At 42.1% G+C, this 16757-nt stretch overlaps 1 protein-coding gene across 1 annotated transcript in view; it reads left to right on the top strand.

Moving 5' to 3' along the window:
- C3 (complement C3) overlaps window positions 1-16757 on the top strand; it is a 73786-nt gene that overhangs the window by 47211 nt on the left and 9818 nt on the right. Inside the window, exons 32-39 of the mRNA XM_073654377.1 lie at window positions 1455-1545; window positions 1733-1787; window positions 4268-4355; window positions 4441-4530; window positions 8522-8627; window positions 11307-11396; window positions 14008-14094; window positions 14201-14284. Coding sequence (XP_073510478.1) covers window positions 1455-1545; window positions 1733-1787; window positions 4268-4355; window positions 4441-4530; window positions 8522-8627; window positions 11307-11396; window positions 14008-14094; window positions 14201-14284 — 691 coding nt within the window. The remainder of the gene's footprint in view (window positions 1-1454; window positions 1546-1732; window positions 1788-4267; window positions 4356-4440; window positions 4531-8521; window positions 8628-11306; window positions 11397-14007; window positions 14095-14200; window positions 14285-16757) is intronic.

Genomic DNA, 16757 nt, shown 5'->3' with positions numbered 1-16757 from the left:
TCACCGGCCTCAGTGGACTGTGCAGCGCTGGTGATCCTAACCAGAAGCCACAGGTGGCGTCACGAACTCTTTTATAAACTTTACAAATATTAACCCCTTTTTAAAGAGAGGCCCAGGGTACGGGCCCGGGAGCCGACCACCGCGACATCCCTAAAGGCCAGGCTAAAGGCCCGGGTACTGAGTTATCCCCCATCTTCCTCTGGGCTAGTCACAGCCACCAACACCATTTTCCTGAAGACTTTCAAGGGCTCAATCTGCGCAAGCGCCGCCCGTGGCTCGAACACACCAGTGTGAAATTTTAAATAAATTAGAAGAAAATACACCCAGACACAGCGGAAAGGGATGGAACATAGCTGAAGACCCCACCCACAGTCCCGCTCCCAGGCCCGTCCCGATGCACCAAGATATGAATACAAGGAAACTTCAAACAATGACTAAAGAAAATCTACAAAATTGATTTCTTCACCTAAGGTATCATTTTAATCAGTATGACAGTCCCAATATTGCCGTCTGTAATTTACTTAGTAAAATTCTGCTGACAGGTTCTCTTTAAGGAGTCAGAGGCACTGCAGTGGAGTCAGATGGTAATTGGGCTACAAAGAAAAGGTCTGGCTGAAATCTTTGTGTCAAATTAAATTATGGCCTTCTGCAATGTTTAAAAAAAAAACACATCAACAGTGTCTGAGAAGAAACTGTGCATACGCTGAATGGAGACGACTAGTGTTGAGTGAATTTGTTCGGCATTTCAAATTCGAGTTCGTGTTCGGGGTTCCGGCTTGTTTGGGCCAAAAAATTGGCTCCACCCACGAACATCCCTGATTTGCCACACTGTCAGTCAGATGACATCTGCTTGACAGCGTGGCAAATCAGGGATATTCATGGGTGAATCCGATTTTTTTGGCACAAACAAGTGGGAATCCCGAACACGTACCCGAATTTGAAATGCCGAACAAATTCGCTCAACACTAGAGACTACCCGATATCACAAGTTAAAATAAATGATTTGGAGGTCTTAGTTACTCAGGGAAGCAAATCAAGTAAGCATGGAAAGAAAGTGCACCATTACAAAGAGCTGGTGTCAACATTTGGTTAGGTGGTTCAGATCTAAGCTCCCTTACTCCCCATGCCCAATGACTGTGGTGTGGTCTGCCTCATCACTGCCTTCATTTACACCAATAACAAGAGGGTAAACCTCAAAACCAGATTAGAATATGGGATTTGTTGTCCATCGTTGGGTATGTACACATGGAGTCTTTTTGCTGTGTTTTTGGATAGGAAACTGAATGGAAACTTCACATTTTTGGAGAGTTTTGCTCTTTTGAGGAGAATTTGGAGAATTTCCGCTCAGTTTATGCTCCAAAAAAATTCTGTGTACACATCAACATTGAGTTAAACATCTAAAGTAAGATGTGGGAAAGCTTTCAATGTTTCCATTTTCTTCATTGACTTTCTAGGTGATGTCGATTTACCATGCTCTTGTGACAGAGAAAGAAAAGGAGTGCAAAAACTTTGATCTTACAGTTACAATAAAGGATATACCAAATGGTAAGAGTATAATTAAAAAATAAGTGCCCCCTGCATCCAATTTGTGTGCCTGAATATGTTTAGCCCTTTGGCCCTGTGTCAGATTAGGACACTAGTGCTATGAAGGATATGTGTTGGGCGTAGGATAGGTTGTAACATAGGGCCCAGTTTTGAATACGAATAATGATTTTTTTACATTTTTATTTAGATGATAGGGACCAAGAAAATGCTTTGGCAAAAGCATCAATGGAGATTTGTGCAAGGTAAGGAAATATTTCCTGTAAAAAATTGATTTACTAAATTATAATTGATTCATTTGGGAATAATAGAAAGTTATGCTAGCATTATTACATGATAAGATCAGAAAAGGAATATTTAAGCAGGACCTGTCACCCGGTCACAAATGGGAAGGTATTGCTCTTTTTTTTTTATTCCCACTGCTCCCCTGACTACACCAGTTATTGTTGTTGTTTTTTTTTTTTGTAAACCCGCCTTAGGGTTGCAGAAATGTGAGATTTTTTATTTGGTGCTAATTTTTATGGTCCTTATAAAGGGGGACCTGCTTACAAAGTAATTATACAAATCAGTCTTAAGAAACTTCCCCAGAGAATCCTGTGAGCAATGCCCCTTTGGTAAAACTATGGAAAAATTAGCACTAAATAAAAATGCCCATATCTCTGGAATTGTATGACAGTTTTAAAACACAAATAAAACAGAATACTGGCTGTCCCCGACTTAAGAACATTCGACTTATGTATGCCTCCTAATTACGAATGTTCAAAAAAATAAATGGAATACTCAACTCACCGTTGATATCTCTGTTGCTATCTGATCCTCTTCTTTTTGCCATAAAGCACCACATCTACAGACTTTTCATTGTGGACCAGGACCACTAGTTGTATCCAGCCCAGAGTTCACTACGTGTCATAAGGTCATGTCATCATCACATTCTTATAACGTGAAGTGAGCTCTTTCCTGAACACGGCCAGAAGTCCTGGCCTATGATGAAGAAGCCAAATATGCAGCAGAACGACAACAGAAAGAAGAGGAGCAGGCAGCGAGCAGCTGGGAATGGTTGAAGTGTTGAGTATTGGATAAAAAAAGTAATACTCGCCTCTCCAGCGATTCTCCTGCTCGCCATCCGTTCCTCTTCTTTCCATCAACACACACCAAATCTCTAAGTCTTCCAGCCACGTCCAGGCTTCAGAGGTCACTCTGCGTCATAAGGTCCTGGTGTTGACCTTATGACGCAGTAACCTCTGAGGCCTGGATGTACCTGGAAATCCTGGTCTATAGTGAAGAGGATGGAGATGCAACATGCAACGATGGAAAGAAGAGGACTGGATCATGGGTGGCAAGCAGTTGGTCAACTAGAGCGGTTAGGTGAGTATTAGGTTACAAACAAATCTACACAAGTCATCTAGTTCGTAACCCAAGGACGCTTGTACTCAGGGGTCCGACAGGAATAAAACTGACCACTTTTCACCTGGTGACAGGTCCTCTTTAAACAATAATATTGGCACATTCACTACAATTTGTTTCCAAAATGATCTTTACACAGAAATAAAATGTTTTATGTATAAATTAAATAATATAATGAAGCAATAACATTTTATTTAAAATGATTATGCTAAGTGACCATTTAGGATCTCTTCACAGGATAGATAGGAAATGTATCTTTGATCACTAGAATAATAGTTCAAAGCCCTCGGTTCTTTTACACTGTAAGGCCAAAGTAAGGAGAAGGTCAAATAATCAAGTGGTGACTGAGCATGTCTACTGCCACTCCATTCAAAGTCTATGAGACTGGCAGAGACAGCCAAGTACAACACTTTGTTGTTTGTCAACCCCATAAAAGAAGCAGCACAACACATGTTCAACCTCTAGTACAAACACTCCTGTTAGAGTAAGGAATGGGTTAATGGTTTCAGGAGCGAGACAAATCGCACTCATTCAGCCGAGTGCTCCTGTGTTCTCTGTGAGAAAGCAGCCAACTGACACATCAGCCAATGGCTCATCTGAGAGAGAACAATCCATTCGGCAGTCCAAAATTGGACATGTCTGATCAACATCACTCCCGAACACCATTTGGCCGGCACTACCATATATGAGTTCCGCCAACTTAAGTCTAACATGCATGGCCAGCTTAAGTTGGGGGGCTACAAGGAGTACCTTTTACATAAAATTTGCGGCTGTTAATTTTTCTATTTCCTATTATGTAAGAAACTCCTAAATTTATGTACAAAGCGCCTATATTCATGAAGCCTATAAATATATAAACATTCCGGGAAGCCCATGGAGATTGTTGGAAATCCTTTGCCTTTGTATTCCTTCAATTCTCATCAACCATAACTTGAATCACAGAAACTTCTAAGCTGGAGTTAGGGTCACTCTAACACTCCTTTCTAGAGTTGTGCAGTGAGAAAGAAGAGGGTTCAGACTTCCCACTCCAGTAATTGTAGGCATCGGATGTGGATATATGATAAATGTCCATTGGAGGACAATAGTTTTAAAAAATATTCCCAGGATTCCTCTTATTAAACTTAATTTTCATCAGCAAAAAAAGTCCATTGTAGACTGAAACCTTTTCATTAGGGAGCCAATGGTAACATCTAATTCCCACTGTCTCTAATCACATGTGTTGATTCGATTCTAAACACAGCACTAAAGTCACGAGATATCTGCAAGTCATCTAGATGTTGTTGTCACCTGATATCAATCTCATATTGTCCTCTTTCTGTAGACATCTTAAGGACAGTGATGCAACCATGTCTATCTTGGATATTTCCATGATGACTGGATTCGCCCCTGATATTGAAAGTCTTAATAAAGTAAGATTATTAGATGAAATATTTCTAAATATCTTTGTATTGTCTTTATAAATGAAGTCTAATTTTACATTCTTCTTATACACAGTTATCGAAGGGAGTGGACAAATATATCTCCAAGTTTGAGATTAATAAGGAATCGACTGATAAGGGAACACTCATCATCTACCTGGACAAGGTATGAAGTGTCATAACCGCACTACTACTCTAAGGTTTAAGGGTAACTTATACATAAGTATGTGAAGGTCCATTTAGATGGGCATATTTCTGCCCATAAATGAGCACTGATGAACTATATATAAATAGATTGACGCTCATTTAAAGAACTGTTCACACAAGCCAATGCAAACTGTGTAAGGACGAGACTATCATTTTGTGCCCATACAGCATGCATGTAGTCTTTAGTACATCCTCTGTTTATACGGGGCGATGTGCTCCTGACAATGATCATTTTATGCCGTTGTAAATAGTCCAATCAGCCAAAGAACAAGAGATTTTCTTGCTTAGCAGCTGATCGATGACTTGTTTCCACAACCTGATAATCAGGAATCCACGTTCTTATCGGACCATGTAAATGGATCTCGGAAATGGACATCTGATATTTTTACACATTCTTCAAAATATAGATGAGATTCTCAATACTTGAGTAGAGGTTACGCGATAGGACGGGACCAAGCATTGGGAATTACTTCACCATGAGATCTTATTAAGCTGATGATCTCCATAATTGATAAAATTCAAGGCTTTGCCTTACTACCATTGCGAAATCATAAATGTAAAACACTTGAAACAGCACAAAGGTTCAGGTACAGTACAGACCAAAAGTTTGGACACACCTTCTCATGTAAAGATTTTTCTGTATTTTCATGACTATGAAAATTGTACATTCACACTGAAGACATCAAAACTATGAATTACCACATGTGGAATTATATACTTAGGAAAAAAGTGTGAAACAACTGAAAATATGTCTTATATTCTAGGTTCTTCAAAGTAGCCACCTTTTGCTTTGATGACTGCATTGCACACTCTTGGCATTCTCTTGATGAGCTTCAAGAGGTAGTCACTGGAAATGGTCTCCCAACAATCTTGAAGGAGTTCCCAGAGATGCTTAGCACTTGGTGGCCCTTTTGCCTTCACTCTGCGGTCCAGCTCACCCCAAACCATCTCGATTGGGTTCAGGTCTGATGACTGTGGAGGCCAGGTCATCTGGCGTAGCACCCCATCACTCTCCTTCTTGATCAAATAGCCCTTACACAGCCTGGAGGTGTGTTTGGGGTCATTGTCCTGTTGAAAAATAAATGATGGTCCAACTAAACACAAACCGGATGGAATAGCATGCCGCTGCAATATGCTGTGGTAGCCATGCTGGTTCAGTATGCCTTCAATTTTGAATAAATCCCCAACAGTGTCACCAGCAAAGCACCCCCACACCATCATACCTCCTCCTCCATGCTTCATGGTGGGAACCAGGCATGTAGAGTCCATCAGTTCACCTTTTCTGCGTCGCACAAAGACACAGTGGTTGGAACCAAAGATCTCAAATTTGGATTCATCAGACCAAAGGACAGATTTCCACTGGTCTAATGTCCATTCCTTGTGTTCTTTAGCCCAAACAAGTCTCTTCTGCTTGTTGTCTGTCCTTAGCAGTGGTTTCCTAGCAGCTATTTTACCATGAAGGCCTGCTGCACAAAGTCTCCTCTTAACAGTTGTTGTAGAGATGTGTCTGCTGCTGTAACTCCGTGTGGCATTGACCTGGTCTCTAATCTGAGCTGCTGTTAACCTGCGATTTCTGAGGCTGGTGACTCGGATAAACTTATCCTCAGATGCAGAGGTGGTCTTCCTTGGTCTTCCTTTCCTGGGGCGGTCCTCATGTGAGTCAGTTTCTTTGTAGCGCTTGATGGTTTTTGCAACTGCACTTGGGGACACTTTCAAAGTTTTCCCAATTTTTCGCACTGACTGACCTTCATTTCTTAAAGTAATGATGGCCACTCGTTTTTCTTTACTTAGCTGTTTTTTTCTTGCCATAATACACAATCTAACAGTCTATTCAGTAGGACTATCAGCTGTGTATCCACCAGACTTCTGCACAACACAACTGATGGTCCCAACCCCATTTATAAGGCAAGAAATCCCACTTATTAAACGTGACAGGGCACACCTGTGAAGTGAAAACCATTTCCGGTGACTACCTCTTGAAGATCATCAAGAGAATGCCAAGAGTGTGCAAAGCAGTCATCAAAGCAAAAGGTGGCTACTCTGAAGAACCTAGAATATAAGACATATTTTCAGTTGTTTCACACTTTTTTGTTAAGTATATTATTCCACATGTGGTAATTCATAGTTTTGATGCCTTCCGTGCGAATGTACAATTTTCATAGTCATGAAAATACAGAAAAATCTTTAAATGAGAAGGTGTGTCCAAACTTTTGATCTGTACTGTACTTGTACAATGTAAAAGAATATCAACCTACAGAGTCGGACTAGCTCACCAAAGTACTAACAACCATTATGAATGAGAAGGAAGCATTAAAAAATAATGGCCCCGAAGGTAGAGCAGAAGACAATCTGGAGCTGCATTTAGAGCCAATCACCTGGTGCTGGCGTCTATTTCTTATGGGCCTTCAAATGTTAAAAATGGGCCAATATTTTCCAATACACCTTCCATTGTACATTATCAGAATCGTCTGTGGACAGTTATACGTTTCATGCCGATTTTTCTAGATCTTCTGAAGGCAATGAGATACCCCTTTACAGCCTGTGCCGTATTAGTACGCACAGGCTGTAATCCCCCGGTTCAGTGAGGGCTCCGGCGGTGAGCCCGCACTGAACCAGGCACATGTCAGCTGATTATTACAGCTGACATGTGCCCGCAACAGCTGCAGGTGGAATCGCGATCCACCCACGGCTGTTAACATGTTAAATGCCTCTGTCAATCTCTGACAGCGGCATTTAACAGCACAGCGCCGGAGGTACGTCACTCACCCCGCCCACCGATGACCCCCGTCATGTGATCGCGGGTCATCGATGGGCAGGCATGACAACTCAGGGTCTGCAGCAGACGCCTGTGGTTGTCATGAGCTGGTCGCTATGAGAGCCACCTAGTGGTCGGCGCTCATAGCACAGGACCATTTCTGCTGCATACAGGGGATCTGCTGATCCCCTGTATGTAGCAGAGGCGATCGGACAGTTGCTGCTTCTAGTCTCCTATGGAGGCTATAGAAGCAAGCAAAAAGTGAAAAAAAATGTTTTTAAAAATATTAAAAAAATATAAAAGTTTAAATCACCCCCCTTTCGCCCCATTCAAAATAAAATAATAAAAAAAAAAAACACACATACACATATTTGGTATCGCCGCATTCAGAATCGCCCGATCTATCAATATAAAAAAAGTATTAATCCGATCGGTTAACGGCGTAACGAGAAAAAAATTCTAAACGCCAGAATTACGTTTTTTGGTCGCTGCAACATTGCAATAAAATGCAATAACGGGCGATCAAAACATCATATCTACCCCAAAATGGTATCAATAAAAACTTCAGCTCGGTGTGCAAAAAATAAGCCCTCACCCGGCCCCATATCGCGAAAAATGGAGACGCTACAGGTCTTGGAAACTTGCGCCATTTTTTTTTTTTTACCAAATTTTGGAATTTTTTTTCACCACTTAAATAAAAAATAACCTATACATGTTTGGCGTCTACGAACTCGTAATAACCTGTAGAATAAGAATAGCAGGTCAGTTTTAGCATTCAGTGAACGTGGTAAAAAAAATTACAAAAAACATCTGTGGTATTGTACTTTTTTTGCAATTTCACCACACATGGAATTTTTTTCCCGTTTTCCCATACACAATATGGTAAAACTAGCAATGGTGTTGAAAAGTACAACTCGTCCCGCAAAAAAAAAGCCCTCACACGGCCATATTGACCAAAGAATAAAAACGCTATGGCTTTGGGAACAAGGGGAGCAAAAAATGAAAATGCAGAAACGGAAAATCCCAGGGTTACGAAGGGTTAAAACAACTTGGTCAAGTCAGTGATCTTTGTGTTTAGCAGTGATGATCCTAGAAAATCTGATATATGTAGTATTGATCAAGAAAAAGAACTCAATATCGGTTCATTTTCATTCATTGTTAAATGATCTACTAACTTTTCTCTTATTGTGGACAGATTTCACATAAACGTGAGGAATGCATCAAGTTCACCACTAAACAGATCTTTAAAGTTGGCCTCATTCAACCGGCATCTGTCACTGTCTACGACTATTACACCCCTGGTAGGTGACAAAGAAGACTTAGAGTTTAGAGTTTACAATCTGTGACAAAATGGGAATTACAAAAAGATATAAAAAGTTCTGGTGTTGTGTGGTCCAGCCATCTTTTACAATAAATAAAGCAGTATATGGAAAGCTGCATGAAGTGGTCACCAGCTATAAGTATGTACATATATGAAGTAGTGATGACCCCAGAAATAATAATAAATACAGGGTGTTAAAAAAGAAAATTAACAAGCACATTTCGGCTCACCCGTCCAGCTGCTGCCCCTTGGCTGGCTGCTGCCCCTTGGCTGGCTCTTGGCTATGTTCAGCCTCTTTGATTCAGCACACAACATCCTCTTTGGGTATTTTCACTCTTTGCCCAGGATTCTGGTTAGTAGACCTCCGACATCACAACTCATATTGTGTCATCAGAAGCTACTCGACCACGGAAACTGCAGTGCAGAGTAAAGATGCCCAAAGAGAACATAAAACAGGCCAGATAGAATTGGACGGCAAGTAAAATGGCTAATTGACCATAATTATTTCAACCCCTTTCCTGGTCCTCAGCAAAATGGTTGTAAGCCTCAAAACGTGTTGCTACTCTAATATGAAGTGTTACGAAGTGCATGGAGTGTGTGTGGGAAGCTGTTGAAAAAAGTGACCTGGTTTTAAAGGGAATCTGTCAGCAGATTTTCGGTAAGTAATCTGAGAGCATCATGATGAAGGGGAAGACAGCCATGATGTGTCACTTACTGGGCTGTGTTTTGCTGTTTCAATAGAATCAGCGTTTTATCAACAGGAGATTATCGCTAGTGCCCCCAGCACTGATTAGCAGCTTTATATAACTATACAATCAGTGGTGTGGGTAGGGTTATACACAGCTCAGCATTCTGAGAGCTGCTAGATCTGCAGCAGAGAAAGCTATGGTTCTGTTACAACTGCTGCACCCAGTGAACTAAGTGGTACATTACTAGAATCAGAGTCTCTCTCCCTACCTCATGTTGTTGCTGTTACATTACATAGCAAAAATAACCTGCTGATATATTCCCGTTAAGTAAAGAAAAAGGAAATAGAGAGTAATTAGATTACTGTCCCAGGTTTACAGTGACAGAGAGGAGTCAGAAGACCGCAGCGTCTGAGTTCGCGTACTCCTGCATTGAGTAGAAGCACTTCTCCCCCCTTATTAAATGGTGCTAGTTTCTTTCAGCAGTGCATGAGTTAATCTGCTCAGCTTTGAGTCTCTGTAGCTTCCTTCTGGATGTTCTCAGCTGTGCAGCATTAGCCACTCCCCTCTCCTATATTGTCTCTGTTATGACAATCTTGATTGCTAGTGTTAAGTCTTGTACTGCCTGGTGAGGAGTAGAGGATTCAGTGTTCGATAGACATGTTTAAGAAGCGTTCATCTGTGACTGTTGCTTGGTGTTTTGGTTGTGTACATAGTCCCATCCTCTTCTATTTTTGTTTATCTTCCTAATCCCTTCTGTGTTTTCCCTCTGTTGTCTGTGAGTGCATATTTTGTGTGTTTGGTATTTTATATTATCCCTGTAGGTCCTCCCTTGTTTGTCTGGTTGGTGTATTTACATACACTATTCCTCCCCACTTTCCTGGGTGGGGGAGGGAACAGATAAGCGCTTATTCAGGAGAACAACAAGGTATGTGGCCCCACCATCTTCACCATTAGAAGTAACCTGGGGGACAGGGATAGATAGGGCACCCATTGTGCTAGGGACAGGGTAGGAGCCCCTGGTTCCGGGTTGTCAGACAACAGCATAGTGACAATTACTGAAATTTCTGAAATTAGTGCTTTTAGAGATTGCCTAAAAGGAACCTTGAACAGCCTGTATCAGACACTGGCTGCATGACTTCCGCCATGCATGTTTGAATCTAAAATGTTTTAGTATAAAACATGGTTTAAAATGATCAAGCCACATAGAAGACTAGTCTGAAAGGCGAATCGTTAGCAGCTTCTCTTTGCCCGCTCCTCGTGAGTGACGGATCCCTCTCTACGTACATTCATAGGGAGAGTCAGTCATTTGCAGCAGGTGGTGAGAAGTCGCAGGGGACCGGCCTTTTCGACTAGTCACCAGATGGTTTTTCAAGTATGAGTAAGAAGGTAGACAGAGATAACTGAGGAGATGTAGGGTGGTGCAGAACTGTGCCGGTGAGAGTGATAAGTCTATAGTGTATTCTGTAGCAGCCATATTAGAAAAAGCACAAGAGGAGGCATCGGTGTAGCAGCTGGACAGAAATCCGACTCAGATTTGAGAGGGAGAGTTTACAAAAGGGGAGACTTCTTAGAAGTGCAGTATAATAATCAAGATAAGAATGAGTCCGATCAAGGAGTTTTTGTTGTGGTAAGAAAAAGGAAGTTTCTTGTAATGTTTTTAGGGTGCAATTGACAAGAGCGTCCAAAGTGATTGGATAAATGGACTGAAAGAAAGATCTGAATCAAATTTAAGACCAAAATAACCGGAGTGCTCCCCCTGTAGTTATGGCAGTGACACACACTGAGAAGTAATAGAAAGTTGAGGTCACTTATAAGAAAAACTTAAGAAGCTCAATTTCAGAAAAGAACATTTCAGTTTCAGATAAAGAAAGGACATGAGGTTAAAGAAGGCAAACGGACAATCACTGAGATGTGAGTGTTATATACTGTGTATGTGTATAATTTATATTTTACCTTTCTCCCCTTTGTAGAAAACCGCTGCACTAAATTTTACCATGTGGATAAGAACAGCAAGTTATTGGGCAAAATCTGTCAAAATGATGTGTGCCGGTGTGCGGAGGGTAAGTCCCCGAACAGCTAATGTACAAGATAAGTCACAACAGAAGCAAAGGTTAAAGAGAGTAAAATTCTACATACAGTAAATGAGGTATATTCACATCATGGTATCGGATGGACATCCCCTGTGAATTGTATGAATCGTCCAATGGTTCATTATTGAGATTTACTGTGTGTTACTGATAGTAAAATATGGAATTCATGTGTATGAAAAAAAGAAAAGAAAACATGTAAGTGACGGTGACATACCGAAATAAAGTCCGGCAGTAGAGAAGAGCGGATCGATCTACAGAGAATTGATATTGAGCTGAATTTTCGGAAATTCGCGGTTTCACACAAAGTCAAATATGTGAGATTCGATTCGCGGTTTGCAAAATAGAACTAACTCACCACCAATTCCCAAACTGGTGAGGCATCAGAAAGTGGGCCAATGTCTTTTTATGTAGCCAAGTGTCCATTATGCCCTGCAGCTACGACATCTAGGAGATCATCACACCTTGTACAGTGGTGGACAATATTTGGGCCATAACAGCTTAGCAGTTCCCAGTGGAGCACAGCTTGTATGAGTCATTATCCATCTCCAGAGTTACTGGGTAAGGCTCTCTCCTGTAGAGTGTAAGCTCTTATGATCAGTGGGGTCCTCTCTCTCTCCTGTAGAGTGTAAGCTCTTATGATCAGTGGGGTCCTCTCTCTCTCCTGTAGAGTGTAAGCTCTTATGATCAGTGGGGTCCTCTCTGTCTTCTGTAGAGTGTAAGCTCTTATGATCAGTGGGGTCCTCTCTGTCTTCTGTAGAGTGTAAGCTCTTATGATCAGTGGGGTCCTCTCTCTCTCCTGTAGGGTGTAAGCTCTTCTGATCAGTGGGGTCCTCTCCCTCCTGTAGAGTGTAAGCTCTTATGATCAGTGTCCTCTCTCTCCTGTAGAGTGTAAGCTGTTATGCTCAGCAGAGTCTCCTCTCTCTCTCCTGTTGAGTGTAAGCTCTTATGATCAGTGAGGTCCTCTCTTTCCTGTACAGTGTAAGCTCTTATGATCAGTTGGGTCCTCTCTCTCCTGTAGAGTGTAAGCTCTTATGCTCAGCAGAGTCTCCTCTCTCTCTCCTGTTGAGTGTAAGCTCTTATGATCAGTGGGGTCCTCTCTTTCCTGTACAGTGTAAGCTTTTATGATCAGTTGGGTCCTCTCTCTCCTGTAGAGTGTAAGCTCTTATGCTCAGCAGAGTCTCCTCTCTCTCTCCTGTTGAGTGTAAGCTCTTATGATCAGTGGGGTCCTCTCTTTCCTGTACAGTGTAAGCTCTTATGATCAGTTGGGTCCTCTCTCTCCTGTAGAGTGTAAGCTCTTATGATCAGTGGGGTCCTCTCTTTTTCGCCTGTAGAGTGTAAGCTCTTATGATCAGCAGAGTCCTCTCTCTCCTGTAGAGTGTAAGCTCTTATGATCAGTGGGGTCCTCTCTCTCTTGTAGAGTGTAAGCTCTTATGATCAGTGTCCTCTCTCTCTCCTGTAGAGTGGGAGCTCTTATGGTCAGTGTCCTCTCTCTCCTGTAGAGTGGAAGCTCTTATGGTCAGTGTCCTCTCTCTCCTGTAGAGTGGAAGCTCATATGATCAGTGTCCTCCCTCTCCTGTAGAGTGTAAGCTCTTAATGTCAGTGGGGTCCTCTCTCTCTCCTGTAGAGTGTAAGCTCTTATGATCAGTAGGGTCCTCTCTCTCTCCTGTAGAGTGTAAGCTCTTATGGTCAGCGGGGTCCTCTCTCTTCTGTAGAGTGTAAGCGCTTATGGTCAGAGGGGTCCTCACTCTCGTGTAGAGTGTAAGCTCTTATGGTCAGTGGGGTACTTTCTCTCTCCTGTAGAGTGTAAGCTATAATGATCAGTGAGCTCCTCTCTCTCCTGTAGAGTGTAAGTTCTTATGATCAGTAGGGTCCTCTCTCTCTCCTGTACAGTGTAAGCTCTTATGGTCAGCGGGGTCCTCTCTCTTCTGTAGAGTGTAAGCGCTTATGGTCAGTGGGGTCCTCTCTCTCCTGTAGAGTGTAAGCTCTTATGATCAGTGTCCTCTCTCTCCTGTAGAGTGGAAGCTCATATGGTCAGTGTCCTCTCTGCCTGTAGAGTGTAAGCTCTTATGATCAGTGGGGTCCTCTATCTCTACTGTAGAGTGTAAACTCTTATGGTCAGTGGGGTCCTCTCGGCAAATGAAATTTTTGGGGAAAACTCAGCGAAAACAGTGAATTCAAGTTTCAAAAGATCGGCTCATCTCTATTCAGTAGTGTTGGACTAAATGCTGTATAACCTACACAACGTCAGTCTGAGTGGTCGTAACTTCAATCAATGACGATCTAGCCACCAGGTTCACCATTGATCCAAAGAATAGCCATCATTCAGGAACTGGACAAGACTTGTAGTCACTCTCTGCTGTCAATACTTACTCTGCTTGATAGACAAATCAAAAGAACTGTCCACAAAAACTTAGAACAGCACAAAGTACTGAGATTATAAGAACAAGACTTGCATTGATTAGTACACAGAGGCATTCAGGAGCACAGGACGGATGGGCTTTGAGGTAGACGAAAATCTAATTTTTGTCGGTTGACTTTAAAACCTTTTGAAATTGATTTTTTTTTGTATTTTGTCTTTTAGAGAATTGTTTCTTGCAGCAACAGCTGGAAGGGAGAATAAATGCTCAAGGACGATACGAGCGGGCATGTGCCCCAGGAGTGGACTATGGTGAGGGGCGCACACGTCTGAGTCGCCAGTTTGCTACTTGCTGGAATAAATGCCGAGGCGCTCACTAACCATCCATTATATCTTTCTATGTTATTTCCTGCTATAGTTTACAAGACGCGGCTGGAAGAAATACAAGAGAATGACAACTATGATAATTACGTGATGACGATAATCAGCGTCATTAAGGAAGGTAATATTGAGTAATATTATTGTTCTTTAATCTCTTTACCTTTAGGATATGCACGCACAATCAGGATTTGATTGCAGAAATTTCTGCAGCATTTCTGCATCTCTTGGCAGGAAAAATGCTGCAGGAAAAATATGTGTTTTGCCCTGAATTTTGATGCGTTTTTTAATGCGTTTCTGTACATCAATGATTGTTTTTTGGAGCTAAATAAAGATATTTGAAAAAAGAAATGTGGGACATCGTTTTAAGCCTTGGATTGCCGTCAGACCTGGGGTGAGTATGTTGGTTAAATTAAATGATTAAAGAATGTGTCTGTTGTATTTCAAATAAAGTGTTTTGCTCTGTGTGTGTGTTTATTTAACTCTTTACTTTACTTTAATAAGGTTTAGTAATGAAAGTGTCTGATTGACACCTTGTTATCACTAAACAAAATGGCTAGGTTTCAGCTAAACCCAATCTCATTAGCATTCTCATTCATGTAATTTTTTGGGCAGCTGAGAGCTGCTATTTTTAGCATAGGAAGGTGCCATTAGGCAAACATGTTACCTGGCTATTAATAACAGCTCACATCTGTTTGTTTAGCTGCTATGTCCCCACAATCAGCAACCAGCAGCGCTTTGGATGCAGCATATTTTCACTGCGTCCAAAACATTGTGTTCTAATGCTTCACTTTTGTTGTCAATTCATTCACTGCATGTAATGACACTTCAATCGGTCAAAATCTGCAGAAATTGACATGCTGCGGGTGGCTGTGGGTGCGTTTGGGTATTTGGCAATGATGAGGAGCCGCTGCAGGTTTGAAGCTGCGTGTTTATACAGCATTGAACCCGCAGCATCCAGATGTTACAGTATAGTGTATGTCCACTATGCGTGCATCTGAGGTTGTGGATCACCCATGGACACTGACATGTGGCGTGTCATTCAGGACCACAGCATGTCAATTTCTCTTGTGGAATCACTAGTCTCCGCAACAGAAATTTGACCACTAGAATGTATTGAATGCGGTAAATCCACATGGTTCAGTGAACAAATACGGATTTACCTGAGTTCAATAGAATGCAGCGTTTTGGATGCAGCAAAAATATGCTGTGTCCAAAGCGCTGCTACGTCCGGATCGTGGGCACATAACATAAAATTGAAAAAAAATGCTGTGGGCTCCTGAGTCATTTTCATAACCAGCAGAGGGAAAGCTGACCACTGGGAGCTAATATTAGTAGCCGAGTAAGGGGCCATTAGCCAAAAATGTTCCCTGGCTATTAATAACAGCTAACAGCTGTTTGCTTTGCCTTTACTGGCTTGATTACAGGGGGACCCCAGAAAAAATTGACTTAGGATCCCCTTATAAAATCTAACCAGCAAAGGCTAAACAGACAACTGCGGGCTTATATCAATAGCCAGTGAAGGGGCCATGGATCCTGGCCCCCTACGCAGCTAATAATATTAGCTCTCAGCAGTCCCAGAAACGGTGCATAAGATGCGCCAAATCTGGCGCTTAGCCTCGCTCTTCCCACTGCCGTGTAACGGCGGCGAGTGGGTAAAAAGGTTGGGGTTCATGTCAGCTTTGTATTGGCGACTGACATAGAAAGGTTTACAATGCTTTTTCAATAAAGACATGACCAGAATAAAGTCTTTTATTGAAATAAAATGACACACGGTTTTAATAATTTATTATTCGCCTATTCACCGAATCCCTCGTCTCCTGTAAAAAAAACAAAAATAAAAAAACAACCATATCCCTCACCTGTCCGCCGTCATGACATAATCCGAGTGTCCCACGGCGATCTGGGTCACTTCTACAGCAGCTACATCAATCACTTACACAGACAGCACTATACATTGACAGGAGTGTAATCACTCCTGTCTGTGTACATCGCTGTGCTGCAGGCTGAGTTCACCTGAGTTCATCAGCTGAAGATCATCTGATCACCTCTGGTGACCTCATTTACAGTATCAGTGTTGCATGGGAATAATCCCACACAGCTCCCGCGCTGTAAAGTGAGGTCCCGGAGCTCTCAGCTGATCTCCAGCGGATGAACTCCAGTGAACTCAGTCCAGGCAGCAGCGATGTATACTGCTGGGAGCGAGCCCATCAGTGTATTGCCAGCTGCTGGGTGATCAGGTCGCCGGGGGACATCGGGAGGACGGCAGACAGGTGAGAATAAGGTGTTTGTTATTTTAATGTAGATTTTTACTTTTTTTTATTTTTTAACACCACGCACAGAAGCCAGCTTGGCTGAGGAGACTACTTCTCCACTCAGCCGTGCCGCTCTCGCTGTTATCAGTGGGAGTGGTGATCAGCTGATGGGAGGAGTAGTCTTCTTCCTCGACCCGGGTACCATTCTTTTGTGCATTTTTGTGTCATTTTTGCGGTGTATTTGACTCATTGACTTGAATTGAGTCAGTCAAATATACAGCAAATCCGCAGATATATTTATACCTGTGGGTTTGCTGCGGTTCAATTGACCTCAATGGACGG

The sequence above is a fragment of the Phyllobates terribilis genome, unplaced genomic scaffold, assembly GCF_046119375.1.
Source record: "Phyllobates terribilis strain yellow unplaced genomic scaffold, ASM4611937v1 Scaffold_11__3_contigs__length_659146591, whole genome shotgun sequence".
Classification (NCBI taxonomy): Eukaryota; Metazoa; Chordata; class Amphibia; order Anura; family Dendrobatidae; genus Phyllobates; species Phyllobates terribilis.
The sequence above is the reverse complement of the archived record's forward strand: the minus strand, read 5'-3'. Positions and strand labels throughout refer to the sequence as shown.